The sequence below is a fragment of the Cariama cristata genome, unplaced genomic scaffold (genome assembly GCF_000690535.1).
Source record: "Cariama cristata isolate BGI_N322 unplaced genomic scaffold, ASM69053v1 scaffold5523, whole genome shotgun sequence".
Classification (NCBI taxonomy): Eukaryota; Metazoa; Chordata; class Aves; order Cariamiformes; family Cariamidae; genus Cariama; species Cariama cristata.
Window position 1 is genome coordinate 1 of NW_009609994.1, and position 18,310 is coordinate 18,310.

At 39.1% G+C, this 18,310-nt stretch overlaps 1 protein-coding gene across 1 annotated transcript in view; it reads left to right on the forward strand.

Annotated features, from left to right (window-relative positions):
- The first annotated feature begins 1,507 nt into the window (after positions 1-1,507).
- Positions 1,508-18,310, forward strand: part of CFAP57 (cilia and flagella associated protein 57) — a 21,416-nt gene continuing 4,613 nt past the window's right edge. Inside the window, exons 1-18 of the mRNA XM_009697721.1 lie at positions 1,508-1,788; positions 1,967-2,150; positions 3,118-3,270; positions 4,363-4,502; positions 5,192-5,357; positions 5,749-5,862; positions 6,336-6,548; positions 7,131-7,304; positions 8,467-8,628; positions 9,090-9,245; positions 11,619-11,712; positions 12,615-12,805; positions 13,806-13,979; positions 15,095-15,253; positions 15,668-15,811; positions 16,974-17,090; positions 18,056-18,190; positions 18,274-18,310. The exon at positions 18,274-18,310 is cut by the window's right edge and continues 137 nt beyond it. Coding sequence (XP_009696023.1) covers positions 1,595-1,788; positions 1,967-2,150; positions 3,118-3,270; positions 4,363-4,502; positions 5,192-5,357; positions 5,749-5,862; positions 6,336-6,548; positions 7,131-7,304; positions 8,467-8,628; positions 9,090-9,245; positions 11,619-11,712; positions 12,615-12,805; positions 13,806-13,979; positions 15,095-15,253; positions 15,668-15,811; positions 16,974-17,090; positions 18,056-18,190; positions 18,274-18,310 — 2,707 coding nt within the window. The 5' untranslated portion in view covers positions 1,508-1,594. The remainder of the gene's footprint in view (positions 1,789-1,966; positions 2,151-3,117; positions 3,271-4,362; positions 4,503-5,191; positions 5,358-5,748; positions 5,863-6,335; positions 6,549-7,130; positions 7,305-8,466; positions 8,629-9,089; positions 9,246-11,618; positions 11,713-12,614; positions 12,806-13,805; positions 13,980-15,094; positions 15,254-15,667; positions 15,812-16,973; positions 17,091-18,055; positions 18,191-18,273) is intronic.

Genomic DNA, 18,310 nt, shown 5'->3' on the forward strand with positions numbered 1-18,310 from the left:
GGCAGTGGCGTCTGCCAGGTAACGGCCGCGGCCCTCACGGGCTCCACATCCACCGTGCCAGCCCCGGGCCCACTCGGCTCCCCTCGGCCTTGCCAGGGTACGGGGATGCACACGCCTGCCTCCAAAACTCAGCTGGGCCAGCGTCTCTGCAGCTTATTTTTAACATTTTCATTCACAGTTGACTGGTTCTTTGGGAGCCTATTGCACTATTTCAAAAAGGTGGATAAAAGGATCAAACTAAAGTTTCAACAAGTACGAGGTGCCAGGTAGCACATAAGTTCAGTCTGCAGGATATCTGCACGGTACATTTTCCTGTGGCTGCATGGCTTCTATCCAGGGCAAAAGAGGGAGGAGAGGGCTCAACACTGTAGATTTTGTATAGTTTCTGTGGCCTTTCATGGTGTTTGCTGTTGGCCTTCCTCAGCAATAGGACACTGGGCTAAATAAATTTTTGCTTTGACCCATAATGGACATTCTCATGTCTGTATCTCTTATGTCACATATCACATGAGATCTATGGTATGGGGCCAGTACAACTGGCCAGTGAGTGTGCAAAATCCCCCTTGTGTCCCTGCAGAAACACTCATTAAGTATATTGGCTGTGCTCAGTAGACATAACAAGCATCTTGGAAGCTCTCAGCATGCTTGTGCACCTTTGCCTCCTGCAGTCTGTTCTATGTGCGGATCAGAGGAGTAGCCCAGGAAGAGTGGCTAGGAGCAGGCTGATGGCACTCAAACAATTCCTGCATCCTGCTTTGCATGCCCTTTTCTAGTATCTTGCCTGCAGGGAGGTAAGAGGCTTCCAGTACATGGGTTGATTGGACTCTAGCTGCCATTTTTTCTGGGGTACAGCTACAAGCAGAGGTTAGGTGAACTACTAACTTCGTCAACTCAATTCCTAAAGAGCAGAGAGTGACTGTAAAGACAACTCCTGTCTAAAGTCCTGTTAAGCTTGAAAACTGAAGTCTAACTACTCCTGCTATCCCTCATGTTGGAAACTGAGATGGCTATTCCACTGTTTTCACCATAAACACCTAATTATGTGAATTAATATGCATAATGGGCAAGGTTTGCCTGAAATACAGAAATACAGAATTTATTCCCTGTCTTTAAGAATGAATGGTCCCACTTTTCAGGAAGCTTGCTACTGGAAAAACTTGCTCATCAGCAGTAAAGAGGTATTTTGGCCTTACTTTTGTCATTTAATCCTGAAGGGCAGAGAGAACTTTCTCTTTGGTATTGCATTGTGATTCAGATGATAGCATCTGAGCTTAATAGCATAGTGTAAAATTGATATACGCAGTTTTGAAAGGGGAAAACTGCAATACATAGTTATGACGGTTATTTCTTAGTCTCTTCTGTATTCCTATATGTTTCTATGAACCTTTTTCCCTTGTTTTTTTTCCTGTAGCTGGTATTGAAAGTCTTCAGAACAGGTATAATATTTGCTTATTTGTGAACATAGTTGTATAAAATAAATTTTCTCTCTTTTGTTCGATAGGTGAGCTTTAGTCCTCAAGACAATGCACAGGTTTGTATCACTGGAAATGGCTTTTTTAAACTTTTTAAGTACAGTGAAGGAACTTTGAAGCAGATGAATTTACAAAAGGGAGAGCCACAAAACTACTTGTGCCATGCCTGGCTGTCCAAGGAGGAAATTATATGTGGCACTGACACAGGCAAACTTATCTTGTTTGAAACTGGAGAGCTGCACTGGGAGACAAGTGTAGAGTACAAAAAACCACCCAGGGATCTAGAAGAAGAGGCAACAACAAAAGAATATGAGAGGTAAATCTGTTAAATACAGCTACTAATAGTTTTATGCTTATGCATGCAGATCAGTTGCAGGCCATTCACTTATTTACTTCTTGTCCAGTTTATGAGTGGGTTATAATATTTTGATCACTGCTGATTTTTTGTTTTGTTCTTCTTTATTCTTAAGTCTTTATGAGTTTCCTGCTTGCAGTTCTTCTGATGTCTCTTGTGGACTGGCCCCTGAAGATAATGGTTCACAACAGGATTTTTTGCCTCAAATACCTGCAGTTGCAGCTTATTCCAAAGGCTTTGCATGTTCATCTAGCCCAGGAGTTGTTCTTCTGTTTGAGAAGACCAAGGAAAAAGAAGTCTACAAGGAGAGTCAAGAAATCTGGGTAGGGAGAAAAAAGCTTTTCTAAGCAATTATGCAGCAGAGGCCTGTTTAGAGGGGTTGGGGTGCTTCCGATTCAGTTGTTAATAATACTATTTAGCACATGTCTGAATTACATTGTAAGCAATGTAATTACATTGTAAGCAATGACACAACTGTCCTGGTGATGTTGAAAGGAAGGGAGTTGCCAGAGGTCACACTGAAAGTCAGTGACAGATATCCTTTTGCAAGGTAGCTCTGCATGTTCCCACATGTAAAATGCGTTTTGAGGCTGCTGAACTTCAGGGAAGCTTTAAGAAACTTTTATTTATGGAGAGTTTTGGAGCTAAGAAGTAGTCTATTTCAGTTTTGAAGAACTAGGCCCCATGTTTTTTTCCAAGGCAAAGCTTTTCTCCCCTCAGATATTTATTTTAGCAGTCATGAGACTTGTGCACTTTTAAGTAATCTAGTAAGATTTCTAACTATTCTATAGTGAGCTGTATGCATTGATATACTGCAATCTCTGGATAAGAACATTTAACTCTGACCTGGTCAAACCTTCATACTCTGGGCCTGAAAGGTGAGATCTTCCCTGTGCATGAGACCTCGTAATAAGTCTGTTATCAACCTGAATGATACACTGCGAAGAACTGTTATTCTGAGACCGCAATTTTCATGCAGTTTTCACTCTGACACTTGCTAGGTTTTTTTCTCAATGTTTTTCAGCTACTATTTTCAGTTTTAATGCAGTACTTAAGATTACTGTTGAAATATTCTCTGATACTTTTTTCAGCAGTAATGCTATAAATACAGTTAGGTTGTCTTGTCCTCTATCCCTTGCCTTGCAGTACTATTAAATATCCAAGTTGTCTTACTGATACTATGTATGTGCTTATTAGAGTAGCATTACAACAAAAGTTTGTGTGTGTGTGCACGCCTATTACTAAAGCATGGAGACCTGGACTATCCCATGGTATGCATTTCTTGTGCAGCTTCCTCAGGACCTGTTCAGCGGGAAGCCAAAAATGTCAGGCAGACAGGATATTATACGTATATGCTTCAGCCCCTCTGAGGAAACGATGGTCATTTACACAAATAAAAATCAGCTTTACATGTTTACTCTGCTCTCCACCAATCTTGTGAAGGTGAGTGCAATCTTGTCACATTCCACAGCCATCATGCCCTGTAAGGGTTGTATTGTAATGGCATAGGCTATTCAGTGTCGGTTTCTATGATGCATTCTCATAAAATCCATCAAATAGCATCTGAACCCTTAAAGCTTACGATATGAAGTGCTCTGCATGCTTCTCTGAGAGCTGCATTTCAGTAGCCCCTTGCTCAAGCATCCCTCCATATGAATACCTGATGTTATTCAGCAGAACGATAGAGGACACTGTTAACACCATTTAAGGGTGCATGTCACTGTTCAACCACTTAAGTAATGCTTTAACGGAGAGATTTTTAACCTAAGTGTACCAGTTTATGCTTCACTGTGATATGCAGATACTTTAATGCAATGTTAAAGCTGGAACAGCCATGGGAGTCTCATGTTGCTCTAAAACTATTATGTTAAAGCCCTAGATAGAAGTGAAGCCTCTTTGTGTAGGACAAACATAATGAAAAACATTCCCTACTCCAAAGGAATTAAATAATACAAAGACAAGAGATAAATGTATTATCATGAAATAGACTTACATGGAGTTAAATACCTAATCTGGGTACAGGCGTATGGGAAGATCTTTACAGGAAGCGGTTTTGTAGTTACGGGTCCTTTTTCTGCATGCAGCCTAAAATTTTTTTTGGTGCTTCACTTCCAGCATGTACTAGCTAAACATCCTGGTTAAGTTGCTTATCACTCAGCACTTGATTATTTTTAAATATCTGTCTGGCCAGAGGGTCTTAACTGAATTCTTGCAGGTCCAGTTTTATTTATTTATCTAACTTGCATTTCTTTGGACACCTACAATTATGTTCTGCTCTCACTAGTGTATGAGAACTATGGAGCCTACATCTTCCCTGCATCACTTTTCTTGATTATTAATTAAAAAGTTAAAACTAATATTAACATTGTTACGTTTTTAACATTGTTCTGTTCAGACCAATGCAGTGAAACGATTAAGTGGTTTCCTCAAATCAATTTGGTTACTGTATGGATTAAGTTATCATAGATTTCTTACCTGACTTACTGCCTGCAGTGAAATATTTTTGATTTTTTTTATGTTCTCATTGCTTCTCAGGAAAAAGCAGCTTATTTTGAATATCTGAATTTCCCATTGCATTCTGCTTCAGTCACTGGTCTGGACACCTGTATTTGGAAACCTGTTCTTGCTACTTGTTCCCTGGATAGATCTGTCCGCATCTGGAATTACAAGACAAAGTAAAGAGTAGTTTGTGTTTGTTACTACCTCTTGCTTTTTTGTATATTGTACTTGGCAGGCCACAGCAGCAATCTCCTATGAATGAGAGTGTTGTTCTGGTAAAATTCTTGTGTGGTGTGGGATGTAAATGGTCTTACTGACATGATTTGGGGAGAGTGAATGTGCAGTGCCTTTAAAAACAGTGCCAAAATAATCCAAAGCCTTTTCTATTAAGCCATTTTTGTGTCAGACTTCTCCTGTGTTTTGGAAAAAAAAAATCTTCAGGAATGTTTCATTCAGCTTTGTCTTAAGATACTGTTGTCCCATCCCCTGCTTCATAGCCATAATTCTTTAGCAGAATGACTCCAGCGTTTAAGGTTCTATGGAGGGAGAGGGGGAAGAAAAACAAATCTCAGAAGAGATGTTTGTGTAGGTTTGCAATCAGCGGTTCATTTACCTTCTTTGTTTTATTATAGTAAGCAAGAATTTGCTCTTGCACCTTCCACACCTTCTCTGTGAACCAGAAAGTTCAGATTTGCCTTTATTTCCTGTAACATCTGTGTCATCATCACGTAACTGAATGACAACACATTTCCTCAAGGACAAGGCAGAGTAGCTGCAGGTGTCCTTGCCAGGCCAAATAACATCCTGTCAAACATGCATAGGGAGTTTATCCTATTCCATACTGCACAATGGTTTTCTCTTTCAGCACTTTGGAGCTGTATAAGGAATATCAGGAGGAAGCATACGCAGTATCACTTCATCCCACTGGCCTTTTCTGTTTGGTTGGGTTTTCTGACAAACTACGATTTATAAGTCTACTGTATGAGGACATGCATGTTTTCAAGGAGTTTGCTGTGAGAAAGTGTAGAGAGGTAAGGAGCGATGCAAAAATGAAACTGGGGAGTCATAGGGAGCAGAGTGATGAAGAACATGACGGAAGATAGAAACCTCTCCAATAGTTACTGGTAGGATTTAGGATATCAAAGCATAGAGAAAAGGATTCTGACTATTGGAAAATAAGCCTGGAGGCTGATGTACAACTGTGGACCTGCGAAGCAGCAAAAGGCATAATTTACTCAGGAATACTCAAGGACTGAATTTTACAGGGGATACCACCAATTAAGAAAGCAGTAAGAGGCTAATTATGCCATGGAGTTTTCTTTTTGCGTAGCATTCTGATATTAGATGATGTCATTGGAATTCAATGCGTGAATGTTTTTATCCACTGCATCTACAGTAATGAGGGTTATGTTCTTTTTGTAGTGCTCATTCAGTAATGGAGGCCATCTTTTTGCTGCAGTTAGTGGAAATGTGATTCAAATTTATTCCAGCATCACCTTTGAGAATATTAAGAATCTGAAGGGACATAGTGGGAAGGTTAGTAAACAAATCTGTACAACACAACTCATTAAAATATGAAGTAGTTGGTAAGATGCATTTTGAAAATGTAAAGTACAATTTTGAATCAGAAAGGGGCCCAAAAATTAAAAATAGAAATATAAAAGTCAGTTTTCTTTGGTCAGAAGTCAATGTATGCATGCAGTAGATACATCTAAAGAGTCTGTCCTTAAATTGAAGGTGAATGATTGGCAGGTAGCTGAACCAGGAAAAATATCCCAGTAATAAGTTATAAAAATAAAGTGTACTACTCACTGTTGAAATGAGCTTTTTCCTGACAGAGTGTTCATTGAGTAGTTCTTACTGTTTTTTTTTTTAATGCTAAAACAGAATTAGCTGAGAAACTTAGAAGTGTGATTCCAAAGTTGTCATGGATTTACCAGTAAAATGACTCCATGCTGCATGTCTATGACCTACGCATTTGGCTCCTTGGTGTGTTTTGCTTTTGCCAGATACACGCAGTGAAATGGAGTGCAGATGATGCTAAATTTGTCTCCTGTGACACACATGGTGCTGTGTATGAGTGGAACTTGTTGACAGGTAAAAGGGAGTCAGAGTGTGTGCTCAAGTCCTGCATCTACAGCAGCATTGCCCTGTCTTCTGATGCCAAAATCATCTTTGCTGTTGGATCTGACCAAACTCTCAAAGAAATTTCGGAGTCTTTGGTGAGCTAACAAGCACTCTGGCATTTTGCTAAGTTCTCTGGGGAGGGTACTACAGCTTTGGTTTCCTTATGATCCATTTATTAAGTAGGAATCAGTCTGGTTTTGATAGCTGTGATACTTGCTGACACTTTTCTTATGTTGTTAAGTCTTTTACCATGAAACCTGAGATTTTGTAGGTTTGTATTTTTATAACTTTACTTGGATTTACCTAGAAATATTCTAATCCAGCTAACAAACTAACTTGGCAATATTGTATCAACTGTTCTGCTGAAATACAAGTGTATTGCATCTACCACTGTAGACTACGTGCATTTTTTTTGTCCAGAAAAGTAGTAAATTGTATGTGATAACCATTACATCTTTCAGAGTGATCAACGTGTGGAACTTGGCTTGAAATTTTAGGAGTGTGTATTTATAAATCTTAATACTAATTATTGTTTACGGCTTTAATCCTATAGGCATGTAGATTCTTTTAAATAAATTATTTGCTGCAGGCAGAGGTATGATAAATGCTCATTCAATAAGTAATTGAATAATAATTAATGTAATGTGAGGCTTTTGTGGGGTTTGTTTTTTTTTTAGATCCAGCATGAAGTACCTGCTTTTGGTGTTGTTTATACTGCAGTAGCTGTTTCTCATTCGGGGCACATGGTATTTGTTGGTACATCTCTGGGGACAATTCGAGCTATGAAGTACCCATTACCTTTGATGAGGGATTTCAATGAGTATTGGGCCCATGCAGGTGCTGTTACAAAGGTAACATAGAGTACTTTCTTTTCCCTGCTATACCAGCTGCACACATCTCCTTTAGCATTGATTCTCCTTCCCATTTCATAGCATAATATGTTAAAACGAAGGTTGAGCCTGCACATGGAGAATGAATATTACAGCATTCATAGAAGTCCTGTCTCTATAAATAGATGTCACTGGATAAACTCCAGTGTCGGCTAAAAAGTAGCTGGCAGTAGGATACATAACATGGCTTTCCCTGATGGAGAACTTTGATATAGCTCTTTCTGGAAAGAGGAAGATAAAGTTATGCAGGCTTGAAAACCTCCTGTGATAATGGAAGGAGGAGTAAGATAAATGTATTAAGCAAGTTGCTGCCAGGGTAAAGAGCAGAAGAGATTGCAGTGCTGGTCTGCTAACCAGACTGTATTTCTAAAAGGCTAACGAACAGCATCTGAAAGGTTGGGGATATGGTGAGTAGAGCCTGCAACCATGGAACATTTCAGTGCACTTTCTCCAGGAAGCCACATGTTCTGTCTTGTTAAAACTGTTCATAATTTTGGCATTTTAAGTATCACTGTCAAATGCAGCACCTTGATTTAGAGCTGCGCAGTCCAACATTAGGCTATGAACTTCAGTTATTGCAACTCTACTTTCACCTTATTCGTAAGCTGTGTCAGCTCCCAGGTACTCTATGCCAGGCCACGCAGTCACAGGAGGTCTAGGGGAGGTGACAGCAGTTATTACTAGATAGTTCTTGGTGGGCTTATTTGCAGATTCCAAAGAAAATGTTTAGCTATCTGCTGCTCAAACAACTTCTCGAAGAAAAAAAAGCTATAGAGACCTTTAGAATTGTCATATAAATTGCCTGTCTGTGCTATAACTCTCTAGAAGGTCTTTTCTGTTCCAGGTTTTTAAAAATCTTCCTACACCTTTGAGAGCAGAAGTGGATGCAGTGTCTTCACATGTTCTTTTCTTTCCCTTCCCCTGTTATCTGGACCAGGTTGGAGCAGGAGTAGAGGACATAATCAGAATGTTGATAGGGGGGCTGTGTTAATGTTTCCACCATTGACTTTCTGTGGTAGAAATGACAGGGAGTATGTGGGTGGGGAAAAGAATTTGGTATAAAATCAAACTATGTCTCCATTCTTACTTGTCTACTATTATTTTGTTGTCTCTTCCTTCTAAGATGTCTGTAACAAATGATGACCTATTTCTGCTGACTGCCTCAGAGGACGGCTCTATATTTATCTGGAAAGTGTATGATAAAGGAGGTGGGATACTGAAATGGGAAAATGAAGCTGAGTATGCCGAGGAAGTGCTGATGATGAGATCAGATATAGAAAAGAAGGTAGGAGGAGCAACTTGTCAACATGAACCACAGGATTCCTAGTGTAGCACTTATGAATTACCTTTGCATGATGTTTGTGACTAGCTGTTCCTATATGACCATCTGTTCAAGAGCGCTTGCATGGCTTTCATCATAAAAAGAGGTTACAGCAAGTAGCTGCAGCTGTTTATTAATATGCAAACTGCATTGTATGAACAGTGCATGTTTCTCTAATACTTTTCCCAATCTCTTGAAAGCAATTTTAATGGAGTAGAGAAGTCAGAAGCTGCATTTTTATAAACTATCTTGTAAGATAACAAAGGAACCTTTCTTCTGGAACTCCTTGGTCTGTCTGTCTGAAAATTCTCTGCAAACGTTGTTTTTCATAAATATGTGCATGTAAATAAAACAACTTTAACAAGCTGTTGGTAATGGCAAATAATCTCTCTGTTAAAACTATCTTCTCATCCATGTCCTAACAGAGTCAGACAATGCTGGACCTGCAGATTCGTGTGAAAGAGCTACAGACAGAAAATGATTACCAGCTACATCTCAAGGACATGTACTGTAATAAAAAAATAAAGGAATTAGAAGAGAATTTCACTCAGGAAATAAGCTTCCTTAAAACCAAACACCAGGTATGATTCACATTGCAGAACCAAATACCAAGAAATCTTCCACTGAAGAGCTGAATCTAAGCTTGCATTATATATGTATGAATGCCATAAAGTTTCTGAAAAATAAAGAATTCCTTTCTTGATATTTGTAAAGCATGAAGCTACCTTTGAGTCAAGGATCCTGTAAGTACAAGGGGATGCAAGAGTTCTCCTAGGTAGCCTAGAAGTATCTTCACATAAAAACAATTCCAGCAATAAATGCTGCCTGAGACCAAGGCTGAGTAAGCTATATCACCCTTGAGTAGAAATGGGACCCTGCCTTAAAAGCTCTGTCGCATATAAGGTTGCAGTTGCTGCAGGATCGAACAATTATTCTTCTTAATGCTGCCTTCTTTATGCCCTGGCCGCTTAGCTTTTTTAGGAACATCTGCTGAGGTGTCTTGTATACTTTTTTAAAAATAGAAGTAAAACATATTCCTTGGATTTCTTCTTTTTATGTGTTTATTGATTTCTCTGTGGTCGTGAAGCAGGGCTTCCCTGAAAGGCAAAAGCCACAATAATTCTTACCAGTGTTTTATTTCATAGAATCATAGAATGGTTTGGGTTGGAAGGGACCTTAAAGATTATCTCGTTCCAACTCCCCTGCCATGGTTAGGGACACCTTCCACCAGACCAGGTTGCTGAAAGCTGCATCCAGCCTGGCCTTGAACACTTCCAGGGAAGGGGCATCCACAACTTCTCTGGGCAAACTGTTCCAGTGCCTCACCACCCTCACAGTGAGGAATTTTTTCCTAATATCTAATCTAAATCTTTCCCTCTTCCAGTTTAAAGCCATTGCCCCTTGTCCTATCACTACATGGATGTGTAAAAAGTCCCTCCCCAGTTTTCTTGTAGGCTTCTTTTAGGTACTGGCAGGCTGCTGTAAGGTCTCCCTAAAGCCACTTCTTCTCCAGGATGAACAGCCCCAACTCTCTCAGCCTGTCTTCATACGAGAGGTGCTCCAGCCCTGTGTCTGTTAATTCTATTCTGTCCATCTGCCTAGTACACACACCAGATTTTTGACCTGTAATTTGCTATATTTCTGGACCCTTTTTAGAGTTAGACGGCAAGTGATCCAATAGCAATTTCTCTGGCAGTAAGATGGCTTGAAGTGAGAGATTACATATCACATGATTCAATTCTGTCAACCTCATGTTCTTTTTGAGCTTCTGGATGAATATTATCCTGTCCTGGTGATTTGTTACTGCTTCTTTTGTTAAGTTGTACATAGTTCCTTCAAGCAATATTTCAGTTTGACTCCACATAAAAAAGGATTCCAGTATGAAAGCTTGCCAAGTTACTAGTTTTATTATTTTATGGTCTTGTCATTTTCAAGTGCTTCTTGTCTTTTGGTCCTAAAATGTTCTGGCAGATTTCTGATTCTTATTTTTTTGACGAAGTTCAATTATTCATTTTAATATTTTTTTTTTTTTTCGAGTAGTTCCTCAGGCTCTTTGGCTTTTCTCATTGTGGTTTTTGCATTTAAGTAACCTGAGTTTTCACCGTTCTATTTTTCCTCATTTTTGTACAGCTTGGACTTTTACAAGAAAACTGTTTCACTTCTTATAGATTTGTCTACCTGTGTTTTATCTATGCTGGTTTTCTTCTGCGGTTCTTCAGGTCTTTTCATAGGTAGCACCTGGCTATAGAGTTGTAATAATATCAGTCACACTTAAACTTCTTTAGGCTTGTTGATTATAGGCTTGCAAGCAAATGCCTTTGAAGGTGAATAAAAGTTTTCTAGTCAGGCAAGTTGTACTTCCTGTCTGTTACATGTTAAGATGAAACTGAAGTACAGATTTGGACAGGCTTGGGGCTAACCTTTCTAGTTGTGTCCAGTAGGCAAATGCTTCTGCTTATGCAAGACCCATACAGTTGTTTTAAGAAGAAAGTTAAAAAATTGTACCTATTTCTCTATGGTAACATCATTCTATGGAAACATCAGTGGTTTAGGACCTCAAGGTTGCTTCAAATGAGACAGGAAGCAGCTTGAACTTTAATATCTGGACAACAATTTGTGGAACTGCAAATTCTCCTCAAGCAGGCACACACAAAGAAGTGGAGGCTTTTGTAGCTCACAAACTTTTCATGTTAGATTACGATTATACACTACCCTGTATTATATGAGTTCCATTTGCTACTTTCCCTTAGCTTTCCATAGTTTTGTAACCTGTAACAAACTCATCTCTGGGAAAACTTGGCTTAACGGTATATGGCATCTGAATTTTGGTGAGAGACTTCAAACATAAATTGTGTTGTGTATGTGTTCCCCACCATGGGCAAGAGCACAAACAATTTGGACACTGCTTTGCCTAGTTTCAAATTAAAATGTATTCTTCTTATTTTTTTCCCCAGATTTTACAGGCAGAGAAAGAAAAACAGGAGCTACAACACCAGTTTCAACTGTCTGAGCTGATGAATAAACAGGCCAGGGAAGTGCAACAGCTAGGTTAGACTATACAAGTGTTTGTAACTAGAATCTGGAGGAAGTGTTTTAGATTCATAGCAAGTAATGTGACACGGAGGGATTACTGGAGTACAAGTACAAGGAAAAATTCATATAGGTCATATAGGTATGGCAGACCAAACATTTGTCTAAACTGCACCACACACAGGACCATGATGAGAACATGCACATGGGCGCTGTATCTTAGATGTTTGGTTTTCGAGATTAGTAATTTCTTCATTTATCTTATAGCTCACTGTGCAAGAATAGTAAAGTCATACAGTTCAGCAAGGACCCTATTGTACAATGCACACAATGTGGAAATACCTGGACCCCAGATTTGTAATCAAGATAAAACAAATACTGCAAATTAGTACCAAAAAGCAAGTCCACCCATACATGAGTCCCATTGCCTACTCACACTCAGTAACAGTTATGCTTATACAGCTCTGTCATGGTTGCCATCTCAAGGGAACACCTAAATTAGCTGTTATTAATTTACTGTAATAGCAGAGTAGGAGATTTTGGTCTAGGTTTTAGACTTGTTCAAGATGGAACAGAACAGCATTTTGTCCTGATGCAGCAAGCAGGGATATAGCAGAATATTCAGAGACAGTACTGAGAAAAGTGAATGACAGCTTTGGAACAGGCATTGTTAGTGAAGTGGTAAGTAAAAGGAGGAACAGAAAACTCAAGAGATGTTTCTCTGATGTAAAATTTTGTATGGCCACAGAGCCTAAAACCCCTGTATTTCTAATGAAGAAAGTGATGAAGTGCTTCTAGTGTAACTTATTGCAACCAGCTGCCAAAAAGAGTGGAGAATAAGACGTTGATGACTGTAGAAGGATAGGATACACCTCTCTCTGCTATTAGTCTTATCCGTTCCATATGTTTCCTGTTACCAGAATCTGACAGTAATCAGAAGCTCTTAATGGAAAATGAGAAATACCAGGAGCTGCAAGTGGAATCCCAGAGGATGCAGGAGGAATATGAGAAACGATTGCACAATTTGGAGGAAAGCAAAAGCAAGGCTGTGAAGGAGCTAACAGAATATTATGAGGAAAAACTTAATGAGAAATCTGTTCTGCTGGAAGAGGTAGGAAACTTGATTTGCAGTTTGTATTGACTAAGTTTATCTCCAACTGTGATAAAACGTTCCCTAGGACAGGAAAGGTTGGCTCCCTCCTTGCAAATCCTAATCTGCATGTAACCTTGGGGAAATATGTTGACACGTAGAATAGTAATGAGGAAAACCCAGCTGAGTTACCAACTTTTCTGCACTTCATACCTTGAATAAGTAACCTGCTAAGATTAACATCCTTGGGCATTCTCAGCTCCGCCTCTCTTTCTCCTAGATCTAAGAATTCCTGTTTATTAATGTGGGTTAGATGATACATTTACTGTAATTGAAGAAAGAAAGATTCAATCACCTTGTTTTAGTGAAGAGAGAATATTTCTAAAATAGTGAATTCCAATCCTGAGTCCCTGAGGTTCCTGCCTGCATAATTTGGGGAACAAAATGGAATACCTTGAGTACTTAAAAAAATCCTGCACATTGAGGTCAAAGACGGCTTAACAAAGGGCAGCCAGATAACTGATACTTATATATCTAAAGTCAATAAATTCTATCAACATCACTGTTTGCAGCCCTATGTTGCAATACCAATTTGGAAAGAATGTGAGGAATGAATGTGAGAAGAGTCATACAGAGACTGATGCAAACCTGAGTGGTTATTGGTCCTAATGCATCAGAAACAGCAATTTTAAAAGATCTTCTCAAGTGTTACTCATGTTAGTGTTTTCTGCAGATAGAACAGGTTTGCTGATGTTAGTATTTGGGCCTAGTACCTAAATTGAAGCATCCAAGCCTTAAGAATAATTTTTTTAAGAAGAATTTTTAATGTTTGTCTTAAAAGTTTTTAAAGTTTCTTTAATTCCCTAAGGAGTTAAGTTACCTTAAATGATATTTCTGCAATTGAAGAGTCTACTAAATATAGATCCTCCCAGGAGAAACACAGTTACAAGTAAAGAATTCTTCTCTTGTTTATTGTTCTCTTACTGTTGTCTTCTCTAATGTTTGCTTTCCTTAACTGCAGGCAGAGGAGGATATGAGGCAGCAGCTTCAAGCACATGAAGAAATTAAGAAACAAATTGAAGAAGATGAAGACCAAGAAATCCTGGAAATCAAAATCAAGTATGAGAGACGGCTCTTGGAAGAAAAGGAATCAAACCTGCGACTGAAAGGAGAAATAGGAGTCATGAATAAAAGGGTATCTCTTACTCTGTGATGGGATCAGACCTGCATGTGGAGACATATAGCCAAGGATTGAATGTGATTAATGACATGTCAGTTTAATGTGTAAATACATGGCATTTCATATGAGAACAGTAGGCCCTTCTTTTATCAGTTGGAATGTTTTAGAATATTTGGGCAGAAGAAGAAGCTGTGTGCTGATTATATTGCTGATATGATTAAAGATAGATGATAGACGAGGTGTGTTTTTATTAGTACACTTTCTTTTATCTTAGATAGTTTTAAATTATAAATAATGATATTGTTCATCCTACGATGGGAAATTAACCTTTTTGTTTTTCCAAGATCTAATGCGTTGCTTTGTTAGAAAAATACTTCTACTGCTTCCTTCTATGCAATAAACACTTTGTGTTTTGTATGCATCATCATTTTTTATTGGTTTTACTAGGATTTTTAAGAAGGCATAAAGCCTTTTAGCTCTTTTACTGGCTAGGTATTACATTTGCCTAAGGACGTTACAGGGACATTTTTTCTTTTCAGTTTCTTCAGTCTCTGTGTGGAGACAGAAAGGTTCTCTTCCTTTATACCCTCTGTTATCGTGGTACTGTCTTCTCTTCCGTTGTCTTTTAGACACCAGAAATTTTTTCATGGGTCCTCACAGTTTTACCAACACCGTTCCTTGGTTCCAACTTTCTTGGCTTCACAGATCTTAGTACTGAGGTGGAAATTTTGAGGGTACCCAAGAGCTATGACCTAGTCACCCTTCCAGTCTACTTTTGACATCTTTAGAGATGTATGACAAGTGATCACCTTAAAATAATTTTCCATGGCTTGAGTGTTATTTGAAGCTGATGCTTGGGTATGATATCCATACCCTTCTTGCTTCTGGATGTAAATTCCTTGATTCCTTGTAGTGCAGTGAGTATTCTGTCAGAATATACAGAAAATGCAAAAATGGATATTCAACCCTCTTTTGAGTTACAGATATTTGAGTGGTGTGATACTGCTTCATCATATCTTAGTTTCATATCCTTTATCCCACACTGTCTACAAGATATCTTACCAAGTGGGATGGCTAAGTTGTGCACAGCTTTTGGAGACTGTTAAGGTCTTACTTGTTTGCATCTCTAGTTGAACAGCCTACAGAAGGAGCTCAAGGAGCGAAACAGGGACATTGAGGAAATGAGACTGGAACAGCAGAAGCTGCAAGGCATCATTAAGTTACTGGAGAAGGACATCTTAGCACTGACGACAGAGATTCAAGAGAAAGCCAACAGTATCCAAGACAAGGTGAGAAACTGGACAATTGACTGAGACCAAATTCACCCTCCCTTAATTTAATACAGATACTTAATTTAACAGTATCATGTGATAATATTACATGACTGAAAACTCAGTTTTAACTGAAAGAATTTGCAATCTTTTGTGTGGGATTTTAGTTTTTAGTTGATATTCTAAGCCTTTTGTGGGGAGGCCAAGTTCAGGATGTTGAGTTTCTCGTCCTCTGTTCAGGAATCTGTAGATGATTCTCTGCATTATTTGCCTCCTCCCTTCCCACCCAATCTGTGTAGATGTGCAACTGAAGTTCAGTCTTCCACTAGATCTGTGACTGCTGGTTTTGTCTCTACCATATTTGTGCCTCATCCTAGGGACCTGTTTGAGAGTGCTGTGTCTGATTCAGATCTCTGTACCTATTTGTCCCAGGAGAAGCATATACATGACCTAAAAAAGAAAAATCAGGAACTGGAAAAGTTCAAGTTTGTACTGGATTACAAAACAGAGGAGTTTAAGAAGCAAATAGAGTCACGTGAAAAAGATAGTAAAACACTGAAGGAGCAGATCTGTCAGGTGAGTAACACTCTTATTTGGCCTCTGCTACCAAGCCCTTTGTCTGAACACAAAGATGACCCAGCAAGTCCCGTGGAAGACTCCACCTTGTTTGTTCCCTGACTTCTTTCAAGGATACGCAGCACTGATTCAATATCTTTACAGCTAATAAAAATATTTGCGCACAATAGCTGTTATTTAATTTCCTATTACATGCTACCAGTGATCGACACAGTTATTTAGGCTATTGTTTCAGTGTTTAATTCTAGACTCTGAGTAATACCAGTTTTGCTTAAAAATAGGTCTTATGTGGTTGCCCTCTGCGTACCCTGTGGAGTTTTCAAGACACTGCCTTTACTGATCTGGAGGAAGAGAGAGTGAACCTCTTCTCTCAGAAAAGTTACAGAATTATGCAAACATAACTCTGTTAGGGGTTAGGTATGTGGACAAATTACCATTCATCAGCTGATCCGTGGAAAATTTCCACGTATTCATACTTAGCTTGCAGCAAATTCATTGAGGTAACTTATTTATGATAGAAACTTACTGTGATCTCTCCATAGATGTACCTTTAGCTCAGCCAAATTAGGACTATGGTGACAGAGCTAATCTGTGGCCTATTTGTTTTCATAAGTCTGTTTATTCAGAAGAAAAGCCTTTTAAATAAAATGCAAACTAATGAACAATTTGTATGTACGTCAGACTAGCATGATGAAAGCCCTGTTCTCTCTTCTGAACACTGTCTTATGCCAGTAAATGCTGTAGTACCCTTATTGCTTTTTTTCCCGTGTTCTACATATGTACCCCCAGCTTTTAAACGTATTTGTTTCTTTTCAGTATCAGGTTCTTCTTATCGTTGCACTTACTCTTTCTAGTATTGACTGTTAATTTCCATCTCACCCATTTTTATTCAGATAGAACAGTTCAGCTCAAAGAAATGAAGGGGCATCACATCACTTAAATACCTGTAACTCAAAAGGGAGTTGAATATCCATTTTTGTGGTTTCTGTATATTCTGACAGAGGGCAGTGTTGATCCTAAATTGACTTTTTTTGTGTTGTAATTCATCCTGAAGGGGGATCTACTCCCCTAAGTCTGTATTTCCAGTCTCTGTTTTTCCTGTTATATGTTGTTTTTCCATGTCTCCCTTTAGTCCTGATTTCCTCCTCCTGCTTCCTTTCAGATGGAGGCAGAGCTGGAACGGTTCCACAAGGAGAGCACACAGTTGAAGCTGAACATCACACAACTGCAACAGAAACTAAAGGCAACCGATTGCGAGATGCACAGAGAGAGGCAGAAGGTATGGGGTGCAACCACTGTGACGGTCCTACCTAATAAAATTTGTGGGGACAGAACACTGCAGAAGCATTAATCTGATCAAACGGGTACTTCAGGGATACTGTGTCCAAGGACCGGGAGAGTCTGTGGTAGGGACAAAGACAGAAAACTTCCAAGCCTGCAGCCAGGTTAGAGAGTTGATATTCAAAAAATCCAGTTATTTATGTGTCAGTTTGTTCAATCAACACATGTTGTCCTGGATTTAACAAAGCAGTGAGGCAAATGCTTCACTGACTAGCCTTTCCTGCCCAAACTTGAAATCTGGGAACACTTGGCCTAAACAGGAGCAGCACGTAGGCTACCACCTACAATGATATGTAGGCATTAGTAGGATGAAATGAAGGGTGGGTTTATTAATGGAGGAGACAAGGACCTCTTGTGTTTGACAACAAGCACATCAGACATGAGGGAGGAAAATGGCCTGCAAGTGAAGGTGAAACAGCTTAGAAGGCAGTGCGGGACCAAGGAAGCAGGTAGAGGGGCCTGGTAGAAATCAAGTGAGAATGAGAAGGCAATCTTGATGTGAAATCATCAAGTTGTGCATGTGTCTGATATGTGTTTTGTCCTTTTCCTTCTCTCATTAACTGTTTGCGTGTTTCAAATTAGAATGTAGGTTGTTTGGGAAAGGACAGTGGGGGGTAGCATTCATGATAATAAGCCACTGGTTTTCAGATGAAATCTCTGGATGCTGGCATTTTCATTACCTAATGCAAGTATCTTGCATTATTATTACTGCTAAAACTTACTACTGCTATTTGACATGTAGTGCTTACATCTCCAGCGGGTTTTTTAATTAATTTTTTTTTTAATTAAGCGGAAGTAAAGTATATAAGAGCTTTCACCAGTTCTGCTAGACTTTCTAGAAAATTGCACATGATAGGGTACTGTAATGAGCCAAATAAGAATGTACCTACATCATTCTTGCAGAAGCAAAATGTGGAAGCTCTCATCAAACGATTTAAAACAGATCTTCATAATTGTGTGGGCTTCATTCAGGATTCCAAAAAAATGAAGGATGGGATCCGTGAGCTCTACACCAAGTATGTGCAGCAATCAGAGTTGGTGAGTCAAGGCCTTTGTGTTCTCATTGCAGATGAATTTCTCTAGTAGTGTAATTACTGAGGCAATGTGTTGTGCCCCCTCAGGTGGAGACTGAAGCAGTAGACACAGATTTGCAGCAGG